This window comes from Peromyscus eremicus, chromosome 2 (assembly GCF_949786415.1).
Source record: "Peromyscus eremicus chromosome 2, PerEre_H2_v1, whole genome shotgun sequence".
In the NCBI taxonomy this organism is placed as follows: domain Eukaryota; kingdom Metazoa; phylum Chordata; class Mammalia; order Rodentia; family Cricetidae; genus Peromyscus; species Peromyscus eremicus.
The window spans coordinates 101,610,941-101,633,749 of record NC_081417.1 but is presented as its reverse complement, the minus strand read 5'-3'; the positions used below and the strand labels follow the sequence as shown (position 1 = coordinate 101,633,749).

General features: G+C 42.8%; 1 protein-coding gene across 1 annotated transcript in view; it reads right to left on the bottom strand.

The window, feature by feature from the left end:
- Positions 1 to 22,809, bottom strand: part of Adamtsl1 (ADAMTS like 1) — a 359,842-nt gene that overhangs the window by 82,976 nt on the left and 254,057 nt on the right. Inside the window, exons 18-20 of the mRNA XM_059255823.1 lie at positions 15,076 to 15,255; positions 10,590 to 10,743; positions 8,673 to 9,798 (exon numbers count right to left, since the gene is read on the bottom strand). Coding sequence (XP_059111806.1) covers positions 8,673 to 9,798; positions 10,590 to 10,743; positions 15,076 to 15,255 — 1,460 coding nt within the window. The remainder of the gene's footprint in view (positions 1 to 8,672; positions 9,799 to 10,589; positions 10,744 to 15,075; positions 15,256 to 22,809) is intronic.

Genomic DNA, 22,809 nt, shown 5'->3' with positions numbered 1-22,809 from the left:
AGCATGGGGCTGGCTGTGAGAGATGGGGCAGTGGAGAAGAAAAGAGACAAAGGCCATGGGGAACACTGGGTTGGGTTGGCTGGCCCCTGCCTCAGCACTATTCTTGACTCAGGAGCCTCTGAATCAGGAGAACTAGTTATTCCATAAACAATGAATGAACAATTTAAAGAAAACTGGCCAGAATCCTAAAATTTTAAAGAAGTATAAAATAACTGATCAAAAGAATGATAATCAGAACACAGTAAATTTAGGAGCAAATAGGCAAACTTAAGAGCATGCATAAAGAACTTGAAAATACTGTGTAGATCGAGGGATGGGTCTTTTCCTTATCTTGAGTTGAACATTTCTTTTCCTGCTCGCAGACTCTTGAGAGTAAGGTAAAAGGTACCACAGAGTGGGAATGAGAAGCAGTGTTTATTGCACAGATGTACATGCTTTAAATCTTTTTATTCCCTCACCATGTCACTGCTGGGTATTATTTTTGAGAGGAGGCAAAAGCTTAGACATAAGTAATTTGTTCAGCTATTGCATGCTGGGGTCAGGAATGGGGAATGACTTTTGACCGTTTTTCAACCCGACTAAATGCTGTCATCTACTGAGGCCAACTAGGAAGATATGTGGACTAGCCTCACTTTTGGTAGGGGGTAATTTGTGCTAATGTTGGTCGTTCCTTAGGGAGATGTGCAATAGGATGATTCAAGTCTGGATTTTAAGAAGTTTGAAGAAGATGAAGAAATCTCTCTAAGACGACCTCCTCTGTGAGTGAGAATTCTTTTGTGAAACCCCGTATCACAGTAGCCCAGAGGCTTACAGTGAAGTTTGATCTTGTGCAGATATTTTGGGGAACTGACTGAGGTTTGTGAAGTTTCCTATCACTGCTTGGCCAAAGCAACTTTTTAAACCTTCGATGTTTTTCATGCAGTTGCCAACTAGAAGTTATTTAATGCTGAAGCCTCCCAATTGTGCAGATGGAAGTACAGAAAATATTTTTGGAATGGGAAAGGCCACCTGACCACACATTCTTAACCCCGTCCTTATGCTTCCTGCCAAAGATTTTGGCTTCTTTCTCTTCAGAAATTCATAGGGTCTTGAATTTGCTAATGTGGATAGTTTTATCTGCTTGCGGGGCAGTTCATTTCAAACTATAAGCTCTACACGAAATGTGTCTGAGTGAATTTTCTGGCTGGTGGGTGGGGGATGTCTTCAAACTCTAGTCAGCATATGCTTTGGTAAATAAAGTCTCCCTGCAATGCTGTATACCAGTGTGGGTACTGTCAACAGCTGAGGGTGGAACTGAGCAGCTCACACAGCTTATACCCCAAATGTTTACTGTTTGGCCCTTTGCAAGGAAAGTTTGCTGACTTTTCAACATGCATTTTCAATTTTTATGTGTCTCAGTGATTTCCTCATTTATCAAAACAATACCCCACAGTTTTTTACAATCTGGTGATTTACGAAGGACTGTCCTTCTAACAAGAATAAACCAAATGCAAGTGGGACCTGAAGACACCCTCTCCCCAGCCTTGGAGGGAGGACCAGAGTTGACTCTACACTCCAGGCCTTCTTACCAGTGTCCCCTTATGTGCCCTGCCTGCTCGATTCATGAGCATCATTCTGTAACCTCTGCACTCTCCCTCAGTGCTTTTCTTTTGCTGAAGTCTAAGTATTTATTGAGATGGTTCTTTGGCCTGCTATTCTTACACTCTTCAACTGGGAAAAACATTTGTCATCTCCATTTCCTTTAGTTTTGTAAAGGAAATAAGCCAAACCAAATTGAAACTGGTTTATTTTCCCCCCCTCCATCTTCGCTGCCTCCAGTTTTTATATTATCTACAAACTTGGAAAGTACATTTCATGGACTTATGATTTTTACATATAGCATTATTCACAACTATGGTTCTGAAATTGACCTTAGAGGAATTTTTCCTCTGATTCTTTCTTCCATTCTGAGAAGTTTCCATCTGTGGATTCTCTGTGTTGTCCAAGATAAAGCTTTCCAAATACTCCTTAATTCATCTCCTGTTCAACACTACTTTGGAACACTGTCGAAAGTGTTCTGGCCAGAACACCACTGACAGCCTACAGATTTCTCCGGTCAGCTGGTCAACATAAAGCGATGGTGGAGTGCTCAGCTCTGAACGGGACATCTATATCCTACTCCTAGCTCCAAAGCTCAGGGTTCATCTCAGCAGAGGGACTGGAAAGACAATGGCTGTAGGTCTCAATGACAATGGTTATGGATACTGAGAAATGGGCATCTATCATGTATTACATGTATTACAGACATTATTTTGGTTCTCTACTGCTATGGTTTAGACAAGTATCTTCCAAGGTCCATGTGCTCAAAGTAGGTCACTATCCTCGGGCACTGTTGGGAGGTGGTGGAACCTTGAAGAGGTGGAGCCTGGTGTGAGAAATGAGGTCATAGCGCTGTGCACTTGAAGGGCTATTGGGCTATCCTTCCTTCCTTTATTTTCTTGGCTGCCATAGGGTGAATAACTTTCTCTGCTATATGCTTCTGTCATGATATACACAGGCCCAATGCAATAGGGACAAATGACCGCTATTGAGATTTCTAAGACCGTGAGCCAAAATAAACCGTTGCTGTTTTTAAGTTGTCCATCTCAGGTATGTTGTCACGGTGATTAAAGGCTGACCTGTCTCTATCCTTACTGCTCTGGAAGATAAAGTGAAAGTTAGTGTCTGGTTTTACTGATATCATTTTAATTTAACTAGCAAGAAAACCAAGGTTTTAAAAGGTCAAGGTTGATACATTAAGTGGCAAAACTGCAATTTGTGTCCAAGTCGCTCTGATCCCAGCCTGACTGTCTCTGACTGCCTTCTGTCAATGGAACTGAAGAGAGTAAATGAATAAGGGGGGCATTCTGAAAAGAAAGGACTAGGGACAGGCTTAGGGACTAAAGGAAGAAACTCCCCAGCAGCCCTTTCTCTAAATCACTATAGAGGTGGGATATCACCTATGAGCTGCCTCCCACCCTTAAGGAAAATATAAGGATGTCTCCTAAGTATCTGGCTTCCTCGTGCTCACCTTCAGTTCTCTGGAGAAACTCTGTAACTTCAGGGGCAGTCATGCTTACATGGTTTAAGGCCTTTATTGGCTGAACTACAAGGACTATGTGCTACTGGCTCACCTTTGGTATAAAAACGTTAAACAGAGCAAAAATGTTGCTGAAGCTACGGTTTGATCAATAAAATTTGGTATTTTTTGAAGGCACAGATCAAACTTTATCGGAATTTGGTTAAGTCCATCACCAGTGTCAATTTTAGAGAGTGTGGCTACTCATTTTTGTAAGGAGGTCAGTGCGGTCTTTACAAGTACTGCTTTTAGAGTCACATTCTTATCATGGAACACTGAACTGCTTGTATATAATACATGAAATCTTGCTATCAGATGAGGAGAAGGGCCATATGCTAAAGTTTTCAGCTAGAGGTGTGGTGTGTGATATACCTTATCCAAATACAAACTGCAGGTGACCATTACCTGAATTTCAACTCAAAATGTGATGATTTACAAAGAATACTTGAAAAACAATAAACAATTTAGCTTCTTCTTGCTTCTGATCTTGGTCTCTGAATACATGCACATAGCTCTGTAGGCATACAAAGGTGGCACACAGATGTAACAATTGTGATGGCTACTAAGTGCCTAGTGTGTGCCTAGCATTGTGTGTGTTAGTAACTGGCTTCATCCAGGTGAAGGTGAAGCTACATATAGAAGAAGCAGCTACCCCTAAGACAGATAGACACAAGTGAAATATAAAAGTCTTATAAACTGGAAGCCAGCTTGCTGGAATACTGAATGCTAACTTACATCAAGTTTAGTTAGCTCCGATGGCTTCCTTAACAATAGCAAGCCCATGTATTTAACCAAGACCCCCCCAACCTCCAAAAAGGAAAAATCAGTAAAGACAAATGTAAGGAAAGGCTTCAAACTCCAACTCTGCTCCATATTGGGGGGGGGGAGTTTGGAGCAAGCTCGTGTGACCTCTCTCTATTACAATTTCAACTGTGAAGTTAGGATAGTAATGTTAAAGGATTATTGTGGGGATAAATGAGTGCCTGAAACTCATGGAAGAGTACTAAATATTAGCTGTGACAGTAATGAGCATGATGATTTCTTCATGGGTTTGGATGTGATGGAAGAGAGGAGGTCAGAGGTATCTGTTCCCCATTTTTATTAGATTATATGAATGCTTCCAAGCCATATACCCTGTGTCACAGGATCTTAGCACTTTCTGAAATGTCTCAAGGAGAGAACATATGAACAATGTGGCCCACTTTTGTTTAGGATAGTGATTCTCAACCTGTGGGCTGAGACCCCCTACATGGGTCACATATCAGATATCCTGCACACCAGACATATACATTACGATTCATAACAGTAGCAAATTTACAGTTATGAAGTAACAATGAAATGATTTTATTGTCGGGGTCACCACAACATGAGGAACTGTATTAAAGGGTTGCAGCATTCAGAAGGTTGAAAACCACTAGTTTAGGAGTAGGTGTCACTCTCTAACTCTGCTTATCCTGAACAAAAGCCACAGAGACCATGGCCTCCCAGTGATTAGGAACTTCCTGTCTACACACTGTCATCCACTAGAGATTCCGCTGTTCATTCATTTCACCTTTGTGTGTACAACATGTTCTTAGAAATCTGGAGAAAATAAAACACATTTTTAAAACATCTACCTTTCAGGAGGTAAATTAAAAAAGCAGAGAGCTAATTCTGATGTACAATGGTAGGGGGTAAGAAAGACTTCATACTGGGGTACATGGCATCCTGCATGAGGTTATCTGACCTAGCCTTTGGTGTAAGGATTCTTCTGAGGAAGAACAAGAATTAGCCAGACACAGTGGTAGGAAGGTCCCATGTAAATTCATACGCTGCAAGTAAATAGGTATTGCTTGCAGGCAAAGTTCAGTGCCATGAGCTGGGATCTAGTGAGAGATGAGGCCAGAAGGAGGGGCTGATGTTAGAGATAAAAAGTGCCAAGTATTGTACAATGGTATTTGGAGCTTATCCTCAAGTGATGACAGGCCAGTCCTACTTTGCTACAATTCCCATGCTATAAAATAGTATATGTCAATCTGTCCAATTGGGAAGTAGATTGTGTCACTTACTTTCTTGGCTACTATTTCCAAAGCTTCCCTGGGACTCTGCTTAGTCCGATAACCTCATTCCATCCCACACTGCGGCCAAATGAGTTTCTTCTAGGGTTCTATAGCACAACAGGCTCACTTTCCCCTTAGAGTTTTTGTATAACTTGCCTTTTGTCCAGAAGGCCTCTTTGACTTGGCAGCATATTCTGAGCACTGGTCATCATTTGGATTTTGGCTTACAGACATCACCTCAGAGTGTATGTCCAGAGTGGTCACTAAGGCCTTCTAATTTTGTACCTAAACACTTACTACCATCGTTTCTTGTTTAATTTTCTGTGTTTATCTTCCTTCCTTCCCCTCTTCTCCCTGTTCCCCTCTCCATCTTATTTAATATCTCTTTGGTGTCAGTTGCCATTTGAGCACTAGAATTAGAGCACTAAACAAAGGCTGTGCCACCACGGATACACTACTAACAAGTGATAATATGATGCATCAAATAATCATAAAATTCTGTAAGTCAAATACCAGAATTAAAGGGCTAGAGAACAACTGGGGAGGAGCAGAGCCTGTTTTAGATGGCATGATCAGGAAAGCTCCCTCTGATATGTGTTATTGGACTAGAACTCTAAATGCAAATCAACTGTAAGGAATATGTACTCCTGTTTCATGCATCACAATATTCCCAGCCAGTTGATATATAGGAATAGTTGGGCATATGCTCTGTTCTCATGACCAATACCACCTTTAAACCTTTGGCTTCCTAATTAGACTGAATTCTATCCTTCAGAAATGAGTCTTGTTTTTCATCATTCTCAGTGTCTAGTACAGGATCTGCTGTGCTAGGGCTAGGAGAATCAAGGAAGAAGAAAACAGGGAGTGCAGTGAACCAGACTGTCACAATACACTCAGGACACCTTGGAAATGACTGCCTGAGAAGCTGACATGTGCTTCTAAGAATCATGTGAATTTATTTCAGAGAGTAAATATTTCAGAACGTGGGTCAATAGTATCTGAATTTTTATTCATTCTTTGGTAAAACTAATTTCTCTAATGTCAAGTTTTGGCTCTCTTTCTGCCTTGACCTATTCTTGATAGTCCAGGATATTTATTATACACTTTAATAAATTGCAAAGTCCTACAGACCAACAGGCAGCTGGATCTTGCAGACTCCTAGGAAGGTGGATTTGGGCGCTAAGCAAAAACAGACTAACTGAACTAACTCTAGCACTGGACATTTCAGCACATCTGTCTGAAAGTGAATGAGCATTTTTTGAACCATGACAATAAAGTGATGAAGACAAGCAGTGACACTCAGCGTCGAAAGGGTCACCAACAGTCCACAGCGAAGTGGTCCCCATGGTAGTCTCATGACTCACACGTGCTCTGAGCAGATACATTTATTCTCCTTTCTCAACTAGAATTTGGAAAACCCAATAGAAAACCAAGTTACAGCCATATTTGTTAGTAGCCAGCAGAGTAAATTGCAAACATTAAAATGTCAAATATCAGAAACAGAGCTTCAGGTTTTTTTCTCAATTGCATGCAATCGATTAATTTACATTGCAAAGCATTTTCAAGGCTAGATCTAGGGAAGAAAATTTTCATGGTGGCCCCAAACTGCATGAAGTGTAGATATATACATACAGGCAAACACTGATACACCAACAAAACAAAACAAAACAAAAAACCCTCTGTTTATCCACAGCCTCTACTACATTCCTCTTGATGCTACCCTGTCTCTCAATCACTGTCCTGGGTGAGTGACAGTCAAGTCTTGCTCTCTGTTGGCTTAGGTCCAACTTTAGTATCCTGAGCACCTAGTTACCATGTTGCCTCTTCTAATAAGATTCCACAAAACCATCTCCATTTTAAAGTTACTGGAGTAAGATGCTCAACACCCAGTAAGGTGAATTAAAAGATCATGGTAGTGTTTCCCAAGTGCTAATTCAGGAATTGCCGGCATTTCTAAGTCTTTTTTTTTTTTAAATTTTTTTTGCGTGTGTGTGTGTGTGTGTGTGTGTGTGTGTGTGTGTGTGTGTAATCAAAAGAGTATTCTGAAAGCATTGCGCACAATATTGTCCTCTTGGAAAGTGAGAACACACATTGGGATGCTTAAAAGAGTTAAGAAAAGTGAAAACCCCTAAATAATTTCCAGTTGGGGAATAGTTAAGTGCATTTAGGAACAGTAATCAGCTGTTAAAAAGGCGACACAGCACAGATCTCTACACACTATTATAAACATGTGAAATAAAAACCCAGTCAAAGGTTCTGAGCATGACTAACATCCCATTAAAAACTCAAATCCTAAGTGTGTAGATGGCTTTATACAACACAATAAAATATACAAAAACTCCTAAAGGATGTATACCAAGTCATTATGCATGGTAGTCTCTGGGGAGTAAGATGGGGAAGAGGGGAAGTTGTGCTTTTTGCTTTATAGATTTGGATATCATCTGAATTGCTTTATAGCCATTTTATTATTCTTATAATAAAAAATCAAGTGCTATATTAAAAAACAGACATAAAATGCAGCAGTAAACACATCTGTTTAGCTTTAACAGAGCACTTTTCAAACTCATGTGACCACTGAACTCTGATTTGCGGAGCTCTCAGAAATGACTTGTGCAGGCAAGTCACCCTGCTGCTGAAATACTGAAGTCACCATGCTCAAGGCTTTCCCCTAACCTTGTCAGCATTAGGATTTTGAGCTTCTGTGGTCATTTGTAGATGAGTGAAGGAGGTTACTGTGACCCTGGAGATTGTCAGTACTCCACACTACACTGGAGCCATTATAAAATTGAAGAATACACTTTGAAAATGCAGCACTGTTCTTGATACATAGGCAGTGCTAAACATTGTTGTTATTTCTACTACCATTGTTGATTTTTAGTTTTATGAATGGTTCTTGTCCAAGGAGCCCAATAATAATCCATGCTGTCATCCCAACAATAACACACCCAAAACAGAGGTACCATGAGATTAGGATATATAATCACAGGTCTAACTGAGGGTAAAAACTTCCTAGAACAAATAGTTTAGTCCAGCCCACTCAGAGGATAGGATTGCTTAAGAGTCGCTGGTGCTAGGTAGCTGCCTTCTCTCTCTCCAGACCCGAGAGGCTAAACAAATGTAGAGATGGTCCTCATGCCCAAACTTTTCAATGGCTTACCCCATGAGGAAGAAACACAATAATGTTGCGACTTGGAATGGTGTCCTTCTACCCAACACTCAAAGCTATTCATCTTTGGGGAAGCAGTGCTGATCAGTTATAAAGATGATAGTATATTGTTTAGAGACATTAAATGCTTTGTTTTACTCTAATACTGTCTACCAGTGTCGTCCTACCCAACACTCAAAGCCATTCATCTTTGGGGAAGCAGTGCTGATCAGTTATAAAGATGATAGTATATTGTTTAGAGACATTAAATGCTTTGTTTTACTCTAATACTGTCTACCAGAAACATGTCTGAAAGCTAGGGGGGTAATTCCTGCCCTCCGCCCATTTCCTCTTTCCAACCCTTCTTAGATCAGGGTTCTACGAGACTTACCTGTCACTGAACTGAACCGCTTCTCCATTCTTGGTCCAGTGGATGGTAGGCCTTGGGTTGCCTACTGCCTCACAGTGCAGAAGCACACTCAGGGTCCCGCTGGCTAGAGCCACAGTCTGCCCCAGGTGGGTGACCACCTCGGAGGCCGAAAGCTGCTGTGCCGCTGAGATCTTTCGCAAGATGGTGGGCTTGCGGTGAGGCCTGCGGGAGCCACTCCCAGCTTCCCCAGAGGAGCTCCTTAGGGAGCTGCTGAAGCTAGAGACGTGTTTATGAGGTGGGATGGCCACGGGAGGAAACCTCTGCTCAGAGGGCTTGTGAAGCATGTCTTGATTCTCCAGGTGACTGCGGAAGATGTCTTGGGCCAGCTGGGCCACCAGATGCTTGCTGTAGAGGTCTCGTAGCTCCTCAGGCTGCTGGGACAGGTTCCTGAGGATGTCATCCAGGCGCTTCTGCTCAGCCACCATGGTGAAGGGCAGATGCAAGAGAGCCTGTTCAGTATTGGGGTCCTCCTCAAAGGATGCGTTCCTTTCTGCGGAGTCCTGCACCTCCCACGAGGCCAGGAGCTCTCCTGGCCAGCCGCCCTGCTCCAGCAGCCTAGACACAATGTCATCATAGCGGTTCCCGGGGTCGGCAGTAAGGCCGCGCTTCTCAGCCTTGCTGCCATTGGAGAAGATACCATTTTGGTGTTTGTGGGTTTGCAAGACCTCCTTCGGATTGGCCTTCCTCACCGGCAGGGCCTCTTCCTCCTCACTCCAAAGGCTCAGGGGCCTGGCCACAAGCTTGCGGTTTCCTCCAATGAGCTTAATTACAAACTGCTCCCGGGCGGGCCCTGCAGAACAGGTGTAGATGCCGGCATCTGAGGGCTTGAGGCGATGGATCTTCAGGTAGCCAAAAGGGGCCACTGTGACGTGAGCAGAGCTGATGCTGTGCTGACCATCTTTCTCCCAGGTGATGAGGGGCTTGCGGAATCTGCGTGTGGGACACCGGAGCACCACAGTGGTTTTGGGAAGCAGATAAGCAAATCCTCCCACCACGAAATGCAGCTTCCTCTGCCTGCGGGTCTGGATGTATATATTACGTGCAGCTGCGATGTGAGGGCTGTGCTTCGTGGAAGGCCTTCCAGGCCCTGGTTTGAGAGAGATGCCAGACCAAAGGAGAAAGAACCAAGAGCAGGAAAAACCAGAGTGAGATAGGACCACTAGAGAGGGCAAGGGACAAAGGGGAAGAACTCTTCTGTTGATTTTGGCCAGGGCTGTCATTTATTCCCTCCTGTTTATCGGAAAGGAGTTGGCTACCAGCTGTGGATCATCAGGCTACCCCACCTTCAAAACCTAGAGCGCTAATGAGGTGTGGTGTGGGGCAGCCCCACAGGAACTCAAGAGGTGGAGGTGCCTGGAGCCAGTTCTCATTAAAATCATTTAAAGAAGAAATCCGCATCATAAAGAGAGGCAGAGGACAAGGAGGAGCACATTTCTCTGTTAAATGTCTACCTTCTGGGCCATGCAAAGAACCACAATGTACATGAAGAGGGGACCCCAGAAGTGTTACCACCCTAGGGATTAATATTATACAGAACAAGTGTGTTTAGAGCAGTTTAAAACCCCAGACTGGATAACATTAGACTTCATTAGCAATGAGCAGCCTCCAGTTTCCAGATCTCAGCATGCCAGCAGGGGACCTTTGCTCTACCCTTTGCAAGCTGTTTTTCCAGGGGAGAAGAGAACACAGGCTGGACACTTGAGTGATTGAGATTCCCTTTCCATTTGTAGCTGGGCACTCCAGCCACAGCGGTCCTCAGGCTCTGCTGCCCCACAGTGCCTCACTACTCTGGGGCTCAGGGAAGGTCCTTGTCTGGTGGCTATGGCTGCTGTTATATGGGGTTCCATATCCCCGCCCTCAGAGCTCTGACATACTCACTTGCACAGGTTGCCAGCATGCAGGGTCTGATGGAGGAAGAGAAGGGCAGGGGAGGGCACAGGGTGGAATTGACCACAGTGGAGGCCCCGGTTTTCAGCACCCTCCGGCAAATGGCACTTCGAGTCTGGGTGCCCTCCCCGCAGCTCACAGAGCACTGGTGGAGGAAGAAAGGATAAATGTATGAAAGTCCCATGAACTAGAGTATCATGGTTGTTCTGGATGGTCCCTTAAATTCACTATGATATGCTGGGAAAGGTATCAGCCACTGAAAGAGAAATGTCTCCAGTATTCTAGAATAGCGGTCTTGCAGCACACTTTGCCCTCCAACACTCTGTATTCTAAGGGTTCCTATGAGCACTTATCCTGTTCTTAGTTACATATGGCTTAGGCTTTAGGGTCACAGAAATACAGAGTTCCGTGTTCAAATCTTAGCTCAGTATTTCAGTAGTTGGAAAGCTACTGAAGCTCTCTGCACTGTTTCTATTTCCCAAGTCTGTTAATGGTAACCCAACAAATGATATGCCTCCCATTGGAAACCGTTTTGGATCCACTTTGTTTGGGGTGAAATGTCTAGCCTCTACAGCAGTTATTCAAATGAGGAGGCAAAAGTCAAATGCATTACTAAAAGGAAGTAGACTTCAGGGAAATGTAAATGAAAAGGACAATGAGATATCATGTCACAAATACTTGAATGACCATATCAGAAAGAAAAACAATAATAAGTGTTGGTGAGGTTGTAGAAAAAATGAGAACCCCGCCCCCACACGTTGCTGGTGGGAATGTAACATGGTATGATCCCTACCATCCTCTCCCAGGCAAAAGAGTTTATTAGTTTTGATAAAAGGAAAATGTACTATAGGACCCAGTTATTCAACTTGTACATATCTACCTTACAGAAATGAAAGTATACATCCACACAAAGACTTATGTGCAAATATTCACAACTGCACTGACATTATTTAACAACATTTGACTACTAATAAACAAGAAGTAGAACCAACTCACTGTTTACTAATTGTTGAATGGATAAACAAAGTATAGGCTAGTTATACTAATAGAATATTATCCAATCATATAAAGAAACATGGTCCTCATATGTGCTATAACAGACAAAAACCTAAGAACAGTGTGCTAAGTTGAATTTTATAATAGGTCAATTATATGTCAATGAAGTTGTTTATAGAAGAAATGGTAGTTAAGTCATTTAGTAAAAGTGTAACAGTAGAAGGCAGGTTTTGAGACACCATAAAATTAACACTAATAGTTACTTAAATGATGGTATACTAGGGATTTCTTGACCTATGCCTTGAAGATGGGGAGAATCTGAGTGGGATAAACATAACAGGTGTAAGCATGGCAAGCAGAGAAATTTCTAGAACAAAGTACAAGAATTCAGTGCACAAGTCCAATGCAGGCTTGGGGCCAAAGCAAGCCAGTTTTACTGACAATGGGGCTCAGGTGAGTGCGGCAGGAGTGTGAGAGGAACTTAGGGCCTGACTTTGACGACCTTTCATTTTCAGACAGGCTTGGAATTGGTCCACAGAGCAATGGGAGGCCATGAAGTGGGGAGTGACATGATGAAAGAGGTGTTTGAGACGGTGAATCTGGCAACACTGTGCGGAGGAGGGGTGGGGGAGATGGGACGTAATGGAGGGGCCACCACAGCCCGGCTTGAGATGATGAAGACCTGAACCTGGGTCATGGCAGCATGCCACTGGAAACATGACAGCAAAAACAACAGAAAACTATCTTATATTTTTAAGTTTTGCATGGGAGTATGTTGAAATGACACTGATCTGTGGGGCAGACTGTAATATCTGCCACCCCCAAAGAAATTCAAGATGTCAAGGACCAGTGCAGGTTGAGATCAAATCCCTGCGTGTGTTACCTGATGCCTGATGACTATGGAGTCCAGATTCTTTCTGACATCTGTTTGACAGTAAATGACAGTACCAGATCCAAGGGTCAGGTGGGATGGGGCAAAGAGCCTGATAGCTTTAAAACATGGCCATTTTAGTTCAGTCAAATGGAAAAACAGACTGCTAGCTAGATTCCAGGCCAAGGTCAGCTGTGACTTTAGGAGTCTAGTACCACCTCTAGCATCAATTTCCACATCTCTGAAGTAGGGAAGCTGAGATGATGTTGAGTCTCTCAAGCCTGGTAACCAGTGGTGAGGAGGTGATACAGGAGCAGCTTCTCAGGTGATGGGGACACCTACCACTGGAGATGTGTCACCCCACCCCTTCTTCAACCACATAGCTCTCATTTTTTTAGATTTAAAAATGTGTGTGTGTGCACTAGTATTTGTCAACTGCACATGTAGAAACCAGAAGAATACGTAGAGTATCCTATTTTCCATTCTCCACCTAATGCCCCTGAAGCTAGGCTGGCAACCAGGAAGCCCCAAGGTGCTCCTGTACTTGGGAGATTATGTGCCACCATTCCCAGCCTCTCCTCAGTGTCTACAATTTCCATTCATCAATCTGGATAGCTTAGAATTTTAGATAAGGGTTAACTCCTTCTAGTTTCCCTGATATGACCTTTTCTTCCCAGGGAGACAAAGCCTGAGGGAGACCTAGACTATAGCCCTGGGCTCAGTCACTCAAGGAGGTGGAGTGTTTACCTAATTTCTTCATTGTCCTGAAAATGAGCCCAGAAGGTAGAGAGCCACCATCATAACAAGGGTCGAGTTTAACTAGATGCAAGAACTTCATTATGCCTCATTTAATCAAGACTCTGCCTACACGATGGACACTGTTATCTCCATTTCACAGACAATCAAAGGATAATAAAGATTTAGCAATGGGCCCTCTGCTATGCAGTTGGTATGAGACTGAGGGTTTGGAGCCAGGTTTGCCTAACCTACAAGATCCTGTTCTAAAGGTCTGCTTTGCTTAATGTGATCCAGTTCAGTGGGCTCCTTCCTTTGGTGCTTACACCACAAGGGCCTTTCTTTCAAATCTGCAGGCAGAGCATCACCTTTTCTGAATGCTCTGTGCCCTACATCCTCCAAAGACCACAAATGTCAGGAGGATGGAGGCAGGTGGCAATTATTATACACCTACAGTTCTTCCTCCACAGTCCATCATCCGTGAGCCCATCACCCTATAGACACGTTACCAGGAGGCCATATTTACCACAGCCATTTGGCACATGTGCCAGGGCTCTTTCCTGTGCAGATTTTCTTATTGTGATTTTTTTTTTCACGTATAATGCCACTCAAATCAACAGACTTCTGGAAAAACCACCAGCCAACATGTCTGTGTACACACAGACATAATACGCACACATTCTTTCTCCACCCTTCCATTCTTGTATCCTGCTGAAATACAAATTGTTTCTAAAATACAAAAACAACCATTCCCCTTTCTGTTTTGAAACATCTGGGATGAGACACAGCCAGAGGTAATTTTCCTGGTAAATTATAATAATGATGATTTAGATTCCTTCGCAACCTCAATGCCCTTATTTGGCACTATCTGATGGACTCTAAGTAGGCTGATAATGTATGAAGCAAGAATCCCATGCTGAGAGGTCAGGGGTCTTAATTTACATGGCTTGCCTTTTCCTTCTGGAAGTAAGCTTCTCTTCGACACACATTTCAACCATCAGCAGCTCCAAACTGTGAGTTGCATATTAAGCACTAAAAAGCCCATGGGTCAGGAAAGCCAATCTGAATGCTTCTATTCAAGAAAAGGAAAGGTCTTGAATGTGGTTTGGATGCAGCAATCTTTCTGGTAGTGGCTGAATTTGCTTGGACAGCAATGATTTTAAGACTTCTCTGTGGAAGACACACAGGTCTTTGGAGCTGGGTAGTTAAAGGCAACTCAAAGGAATTCTAGGGGCTGAAAACAGTCGAGCTAAATCTTTGAAGCCAGCTGTAAAGGAATTCATGCCAATATCAGAACAGGACTTAGAGGAGCAGGTTAGTTGGAGGTGTAAGTTTGGGATCCCTAACTCCAGGCACCATCTGGAGCTGTGAATACTGAGCCATCATTTCCCCAAGTGCAAGGCAACGGGGGAAATCAAGTTCTCTGGCTGGGAAGTTGTTCAAGTTTTAGAGTCAGGAAACTAACAGTAAAGAGGCAGGATTTCCTTGGCCTTCTTTCCCTAATAAATCACATCCTTTATTGTCCAGTAACTTGGAAGAGAAGAACTAGGGAGGTCTTGCCCTTCCTGAGCGGAGACTGGAAACATCTGGGAGGAGTGGGGGTGTCAGGAGGATGGGGCTAGGTGGAGAAAGAGGTGAAGAACCCTGAGTCCGGGGACTGTTCGAAGGGGATCCCATTTATAATTGCAGGTTTCCGAGTTTTACTTGTTAGGTGAGGGCTGGCTGCATAGACCAGGTCCCCATGATAAACTAGGTCCCCATAGCCTCGTCTCCACAGTTAGGAGAGCTTTTTGGTCTCTTTTCTGTGCATGTGTTTGGGGTGACTTCTCTTTCCTCCCGTGACTTGCACTCTCTGCTCCTGAGGAGCATACCTACCTCTGACCAGTCTGAGAGAAGCCACTCACTGGGGCAGTCATCCTTCTTGCATTCTTGCTGGGAGGTTGGTTTGGAGGCTGCACAAAAGGTCTCCGGAAGCTCCAGGAAGCTGCCATCAGCCATGCGCTGTTTGCAAAGAACATCACGTTTCTGAACTCCTCCTCCGCAGGTCCTGGAACACTGTGGAAGCAAAAAGGGTCAACACAGGCAAGGATTTTGACCTCCACCTTATTCTTGGTTGAGGAAAGAAAAAGGTTTTGTTTTTTTGTTTTGTTTTTTTTTTTTTTTTTTTTTTTAGACAAACCAGGAGTCAGGCCAAAGGGTTTTGTTTCTTGTCTTTGTTGTGAAGTTTTTTTTGTAGCAAAGTTTTTTGTAACTCCCCACTCATAATCTCAGGTATTTAACTTGAGCATCCAGGAATTCAGGAGCCCTGGAATCTTAGAAATTTGCCCCTGAACTGTGATTTGTAGCCACTCAAGAGAACTGGTTTAAGAGGTTAGTATAATAAAGTGTTCAATGTATTTATGATCCAATGAAAATAACCTGTGCTGCTTCCAGAACAAGCGACCTCCTGCCATCGGAACTAACCCCCAAAAATTAATTTCGAGAGAGGACTGTCTTCTCCCCCATGTGGGAGCACTCACTCAACCACACTGGGCAACACGAGATTTAGGGGCCGGCTTTCTGAAGAACTCATCTGGACTGGCGATTCTAGCGGCACTGGGAGCCAGAGCCACTGAAATCTGGTATGCAAGAAAAATAGCCTTCTGTCAGTGGTTTTCAGAGGGACCGCAGTAAAACACTTTGTTTACATGGAACTTAATAGTTATAATCTGGCTGCTTGAGGCAGGAACGAGGCCTCCTGGGGCAGAGATAGTTGGCTTTTTCCAAGTATTTTTCCCTTCCCTTTTAAGGGCCCTCAGTTTTTAGCATGGTACATGGTTTTCCTGTATAGGCTATATTTGGCAAACTTCTTTGAAGACAGACCCAGCCACCGAACTAAATGATGACCAATGGGACATAAACAGATGGATGTGTGCACTTTCAAAGACCTCATCTAGAGAGAGATCAGCATTCTCTCCTCATTCCTTGCTGACAGGAATGGGCACAGTGTATGAAAATTGTGGCTTCCATGTGATACGTAAAAAAGACAGAATAGGCCTTATTCTTGACTGGGAAGCCCTGCCTGCTTCTCCTTATACGAAATACCTTTCTACTTTTTGAAGCCACCGCCATTTTGAGATTTCCGTTACACCAGCCATATACAACCCTACCTAATATATACCAAACCATGGCTTAGCTAGCTTGGTGGAGTTCATCCCAAACATTTCAGGGAACTTTCTGGTTTCTTAGAAACAGTCTCTAGTCTTTCATTTGCTGTCCTTGGGTTTGTTGAGACACTAAGTCTAGGTTTAAAAGCTGTGAGTTTGCATTGAAGGAATGGTTCCCCCTCCTTGGCAGCAGTCCTGTTAGGTGGCTGGTAAGATATTAGGGCTGAAACGTGTCCCTACTCCCACCCCAATCAACTGCTCAGACACCAAGGACAAGGGCTGGGGGACGCTAGCCATTAGTCAGAGGAACAGGACCTGAGTCTAGTCAGGAAAGCCATTCATGGGTGACTATGTAAACCTGGTCCCAGGGCCTCCAAGCCTTAGAAGATTATTATCTAGTGAGGGTAAAGAATGGCTTCAGACTGTTGCCTTCTCTTATAAGAATCAAGTCAAGGACTGCAGAGGTGGCTCAGGAGTTAAGAATACTGGCTGCTTTTCCAGAAGACCTGGGGTATGATTCCCAGTACCTACATGGAAGCTCACAACTATCTGTAACTCTAGTCCCAGGGAATATGACATCATCTTTTGGCCTCCTTGGGCATTGCACGCAGGTGGTGTATAGAGAAACGTGCAGGCGAAGCACCCATACACATACAATAATAAAAAAAGAAAAAAGAAAAAGAAATCAAGTCAGTCCAATGGGCGTGTCAATCACCGGACAGTTAAACAACCTTCAGGAAACCTGTCAATTCTAGAAACTTTAAAAAAATATATTTGTTTATTTACTTGTGTGGTGTGGTGGTAGTGGTGGTGGTGGTGGTGGTGGTGGTGGTGGTGTGTGTGTGTGTGTGTGCAGGTATGCATACTATGGTACATATGTGGAGGTCCGGAGGGCAACTTAATAGAATCAATTCTTTCCTTCCACCTTTAAGAGGCTTATTGGAATTGAACTCAGGTTACAAGGCTTATGCAGTAAGCGTCTTTACTGGCCGAGCCATCTCGCCGGGCTCCAGCCTAAAAACGTAGGTTGATACAATGGTCTACGGCCATTGTCCACTCTGACACTGCGGGCATGTTTTCCTCTGCAGTGGTCCCTCTGGCCATTGCACCACTCTTACCCTAGACTACCTTATACTGCTCTATAACAAGCAGTACCTATTTTATCCTACTCTACCCTCTTCCTACTTCTTTCAATGGCCATCACAAGGAATGAGAGAAAGGAGTCTAGAGAAAGATCCCAGGAATGTCTCAACCTGAGCTTTTAAACAGTGCTAATGCCCAAGCCCAATTTTAGACTATTATATGAGAAATTCTAGAATGTATGTACTACTTATTTACATAGTACAAATTAGTACCTTCTTATATATATATATTTTTTTAACATGACTTCATAGGTCATTCTCTGCTAGATAATCCTGTTGTGTGACAGAGCCAAAGCTGGGACGTAGGGAGGCCACTGTTGGGCTCATGTATGATTTCTTTGCACTGTGAATGGTTTGAGGCCACAGAGTATTGTGTAATATTATAAGGGCTATAGACTTTGCCTAGAAGGGCTTTAAACAGAGCCTTTCAAATGGTCCAGAATAATGGTGAACAACTTTTTATTTTATATTGAAAAATTTAAAAATTCAAAATGAAAATAATCCTATTGAGTCGCATAGTAAAATGTGTGTGTGTGTGTGTGTGTGTGTGTGTGTGTGTGTGTGTGTATTTTCCAAAGTTACAGTTGGAATAAACAACCTTTGGTAAACACTCTGTTAAGTTAATCTTATTCTCATGTGACAAATAGAGAAATGAAGGCCCAGAGAGATGGAGCTGCACAATTGGGGCCACACAGATGCTCGAGCTGGTTCATTTCCGGTCAGTGCAATGTTCAACAAGTTGTGCTGAGTAGCAGACACAGTGGCAGAATAGGCCTAAGGTCAGCCTATCTTCCTGGGAGGGCAACATCTTCTCTCTGCTTGCAGAACTGAGGGGATTAACGCCAACCTCTCCTTAAGGCCAAGAGACCCAGGCTTCTGATGTCTTCAATGGAGGATTGCTTTGCAATGTAATTCTTAGCTTCCACCCTGTGACTATCCTTGATTGGCAGAAGTTAGCCCAGGATCTGTGTTTGGAGACCAGCACCCTAAAGTACTTTAATTATATTTTGATGACCCTAGAAACTTGTTCTGCCTAAGTTTTTTCGGTTTCTGAGTTGATAGCCTCTATCTGAATACAGGTCCTAGACAATGAACTGCCAGACCATATGTGGTCATCTTGAGAACACTTGCTAATTGTCATGGAGCCAAACAGTTCCTTCTAAAAGCTTTTCTGGAGTCTTTGGCTTTGATTAAGATAAAAGTATGTGGTCTCTAAATTTTGGCTTTTTTTTTTTTTTTTTTTTTTTTTTTTTTTTTTTTTTTAGTGCCTTACATCAGCTAAACAAATACTGTCCTACTGATAGGCACTGTTGACCTAGCATTTGCCTTCTTTTGGACTTTAAGTGATTTTGTGGTGAGATACAATTCAATAAACCACTATAGCAGTGGTTCTCAACCTGTGGGTCATGGCCCATTGGGGGGTGGTCAAATGACCCTTTCACAAGGATCGCGTAAGACCACCAGAAAACACATATATTTACATTACAATTACATTACATTCATAACAGTAGCAAGATTATAGTTATGAAGTAACAACGAAAACAATTTTATGGTTGGGAGTCACCACATGAGGAGCTGTATTAAAGGGTCGCAGCACTTGGAAAGTTGAGAACCATTATTCTATAGGATTTTACTCTCCTCATGGCATACCTCACTGTGCCTAGTAGTGCCTTCTGTGAATGCAAGATCTCATACACTAGACTATGTTGATCTTTCTGGTACATTCTTTGATACTCTACCATGTGTTAGGGTGCTAGTTGCAAAAGACAATTCATCCTTCTCTGGGAACAGACACTCTTTCTGCCTGGGCCTTTGGTCATGTTGTTCACTATGCCTTGCAGCTCCTTGCTCATTCATAAACTTCTAAGGCATTCTAGAGAGCCCAGCTTGTGGCTACTCCTTTGCTAAGCCTCCTCTATCTCTGTGCATATTGGCGAATGGTTCCCTTCCACCACATCCTGACTTAGGATGGGTACCTTATCTCCTCCATAAAGGCTCATAGTTCATGTGTTTGCTATTTCCTCTGCCTCCCTGAACATATCTAGGATTAAGAATCTTCTGAGCAAAGGGAATTATCCATCTGTGTACTCCCCTGTGCAGAGTGTAGTGTCTGGCAAAGACCATGCACTTCATAAATGTTTTCTGAATTGATGATTGGATGAATAAAAAGGCTCTACATGCAGATGTTTCAAAGATGTAAAGCAAACATCCAGCTGTGACAGATTCTTCTTTTATTAGACTGTTTGATCATTACAGGAAGCTGTGTTCCCAGTCAGCAATGGAATTTGGCTCTACTGGGGCATTCTGACTTTCCTGGCATGGGAGAGGACCAGCTCCTATCTATCTATCTATCTATCTATCTATCTATCTATCTATCTATCTATCTATCTACCTACCTTTTCTTTCTCTCTTTCTTTCTTTCTTTCTTTCTTTCTTTCTTTCTTTCTTTCTTTCTTTCTCTCTCTATCTATCTATCTATCTATCTATCTATCTATCTATCTATCTATCATCTATCTATTGGTCCTGCTTCTAAAGCTTGCATCATATTTGCTTAATACATTTCTCCAGTGTGTTTACACAGAGGAAAAAATGTCTTTATCACTGTCTAAAAATCATGGAAGATGCAACTTTATGAGGGGAAAGGCTTCAAAATCTATGGTAACTTGGTAGCCATGTTGAGATGACTTGGTGAGGCTTCAGCTCCTTAAGTGAGAGGCAGCATGCAAAAAGGAAATATTTATAGAGAAGAAAAAGCAAGAGAAATTCAATAAAATTAAATGAAAAATATTTGTCTTCATGAATCATCATTTAAATCAGATTCTGGTATGAAAAGGTAAATCTCTGGTAAGGGGTATTTTAAAACATATGCAATAAAAACAAATAATAAAGACACCATTTATGCTGCATATATTAGCTGCCATATATGATTCATGGCAAGGTTGTGGCTTCATTACTTTTATATGAAATTTAAGAAATATACAATAAAGAGACCACTTAAAAGCTATATTTCTCTGCAGAAATATGTTCATGTGACCTGTATTTTCAAAGATTTCCCCATGATTAGCATGTCAATAAATTCTGCCTGCACTGATTTTGTAAAAATGTTTCTTTTGGTAGTTTAATTTAGAGTTGAGTTCATTTCCTTGGTACTTCAAACCATATTACTGCACCCAATGCAAAATGACATTTATTTTCTATTTCTAAGGTCAGCTTTCCAGGTTTAGCATGGTATGAGCTGCTTATTACGCTTATAACTCATTTCACTCATTTCTTTACTCATTCTTTCTTTTGCCAAACACTTGGGTACCCACTGGCACTAGGTTAGGTGCCGGGGATTTTAGATGAATGTAAGTGGTTATTATGTTACTGGGATCTGTCATCCAGTAAAGGAGAAAATTTTACCTAAAAACATGATCAGTTTTACAAGGAGAGACTACTTGAAAGAGTGCAGCTGTACCTATATGGGAAGGTTGGGGGGGGGCAGTGCTGAAGAAGAGGCAACATGAATAGTTAGTGAGGAAAATAGGAATGGGGACAGCATCTAACCATCTGGGCAGACACCCAAGTTATGCAGTACCATGATATGGTCACACAGCTCCGAGTAGGCCTGAGGATGAGGTATATGGATCATGAAACTGCAATGTCATCTGAGGGGCAGATAGTGAAAGGCCTTTGAATATAATCTTAAAACCATGGGATATCAGTAAGGGTTTTAAAGAGGGGGCAAACATGATGAAATTTGTAGGAAATGACTTAGGCAGCATAGGCCAAAGGTTTCAAAGAATCCTGCCCAATAAGATATTAGTTGGTATTGGCTGTGGAGCAATTTCCTCTGAGATAAAACTGTCCAACTTGGGGGAAGCTTGTTAAGACATAAGAAATTAAGAGAGGTAAAACAGTTGGCTGTTCTAAAGGATAGGTGTGAGGATGGGGATGGGATGGCGTGAAATATTTCATCCTGCAGGAAAGCTGTTAAGCTCAGGAAATAAGTCAAAAGCTTCAGGAAGTCCTGAAATTGACCAGATTAATTATGCCCCCCTCCCTGCTTCACATATATAACCTCAAGGATTGCTGAGGGATATTCTCAGACAAGCTGAACTTCCTGCAAGTAGAGACCAGTCCATCAGCCTGGAAGAAGTTCAGACCCACTGAACTATCTGGAAGGGACACTGGCCAACCTGTTGAGTTGCCTGCAGCCTGTGCAGTGTGCTCCCACTTTGTAGCTTTGGTGAGTTGTCACCTCTGCTGGGGTGGACTTTGATGATGCAGTTGAGCCATTTCTGCTTCTGTAAGTGACCTTTCACCCACATTCCTATAAATAACCCCAATCAAACTCATTGTTTCACCCAAATCAGACTTTAGTGGTATTAGTACATTGCTCTATTGCTGTTTGCCTACCTGGGGTAAGTAGATTTTTGTTCATATCTACCCAGGGAATGTCTGTCACATAGCAGTAGTCCATGGAGAAAAGGCTTCTTGGCCAGATTTACCTAAATAGCACTGCATGCCATACCCTTATTTGATGGCTTTCGGCCCAGGGCATTTTCAAGGTCCAATAGAATGTTTATATTAAGAAGTCATTGATACTACGTTGGGGAGTACCGATGGGGTTTATGCAAGACAATTCTCTGTGTGTAAAAGTTTGGTTGCTGATCGTGAGAACTTGGATCAGGGCTCTGGGAGAAAGCTGAGAAAGGGAAAGAATGAAGATGAGCTGCGGGAAGTGGAATTAAACTGGCCGTGAGAGTTCACTGAGTGTGAAGGACATATGGGCTGAGAAGGGCATCAGCTCCCAGAGAGGGAGTGGCTAGACGGTGACAGCACGTGCCAGTGATCAGTGGAGAACGGCCACGTTTGCTGGGAAGGGTGGCTAAGTCCATATGGGGCATTGTAGATCTTTGGGGGTTGTGGCAATTCAGCAATGTAGGAGACTGGGAAATTCCATATAGAGTAGAGGCCAAAATTGAGCCACCCTAAGTTAGGATGTGGAGAGGTAAAGGAAAGCTGGGACTCAAATCTCACTGGGAAACTGTTAAAATGAGGGTATCATTTTGTAGACCAGCAATACTTTGTTTGCTTACTATGAGTTAAGCCTTCCTAACAGTAGAAGCACAGGGTTATGCAGTGAGACTTATGGGTTAAATAGACTGTTACGATGTGACACCCAGGCCCAACAGGATTCAGAGTGATTAAGCCAAAGAGCTTTCTGCTAGTAAATAAAAACAAAACCATTCCACATGTGAAATCTGACTTTTGATCTCCCTGCTGCTACATTTATTGCTGCTTCTAAAGATAGGAGTAAATATTCACTTCAAAGTCCT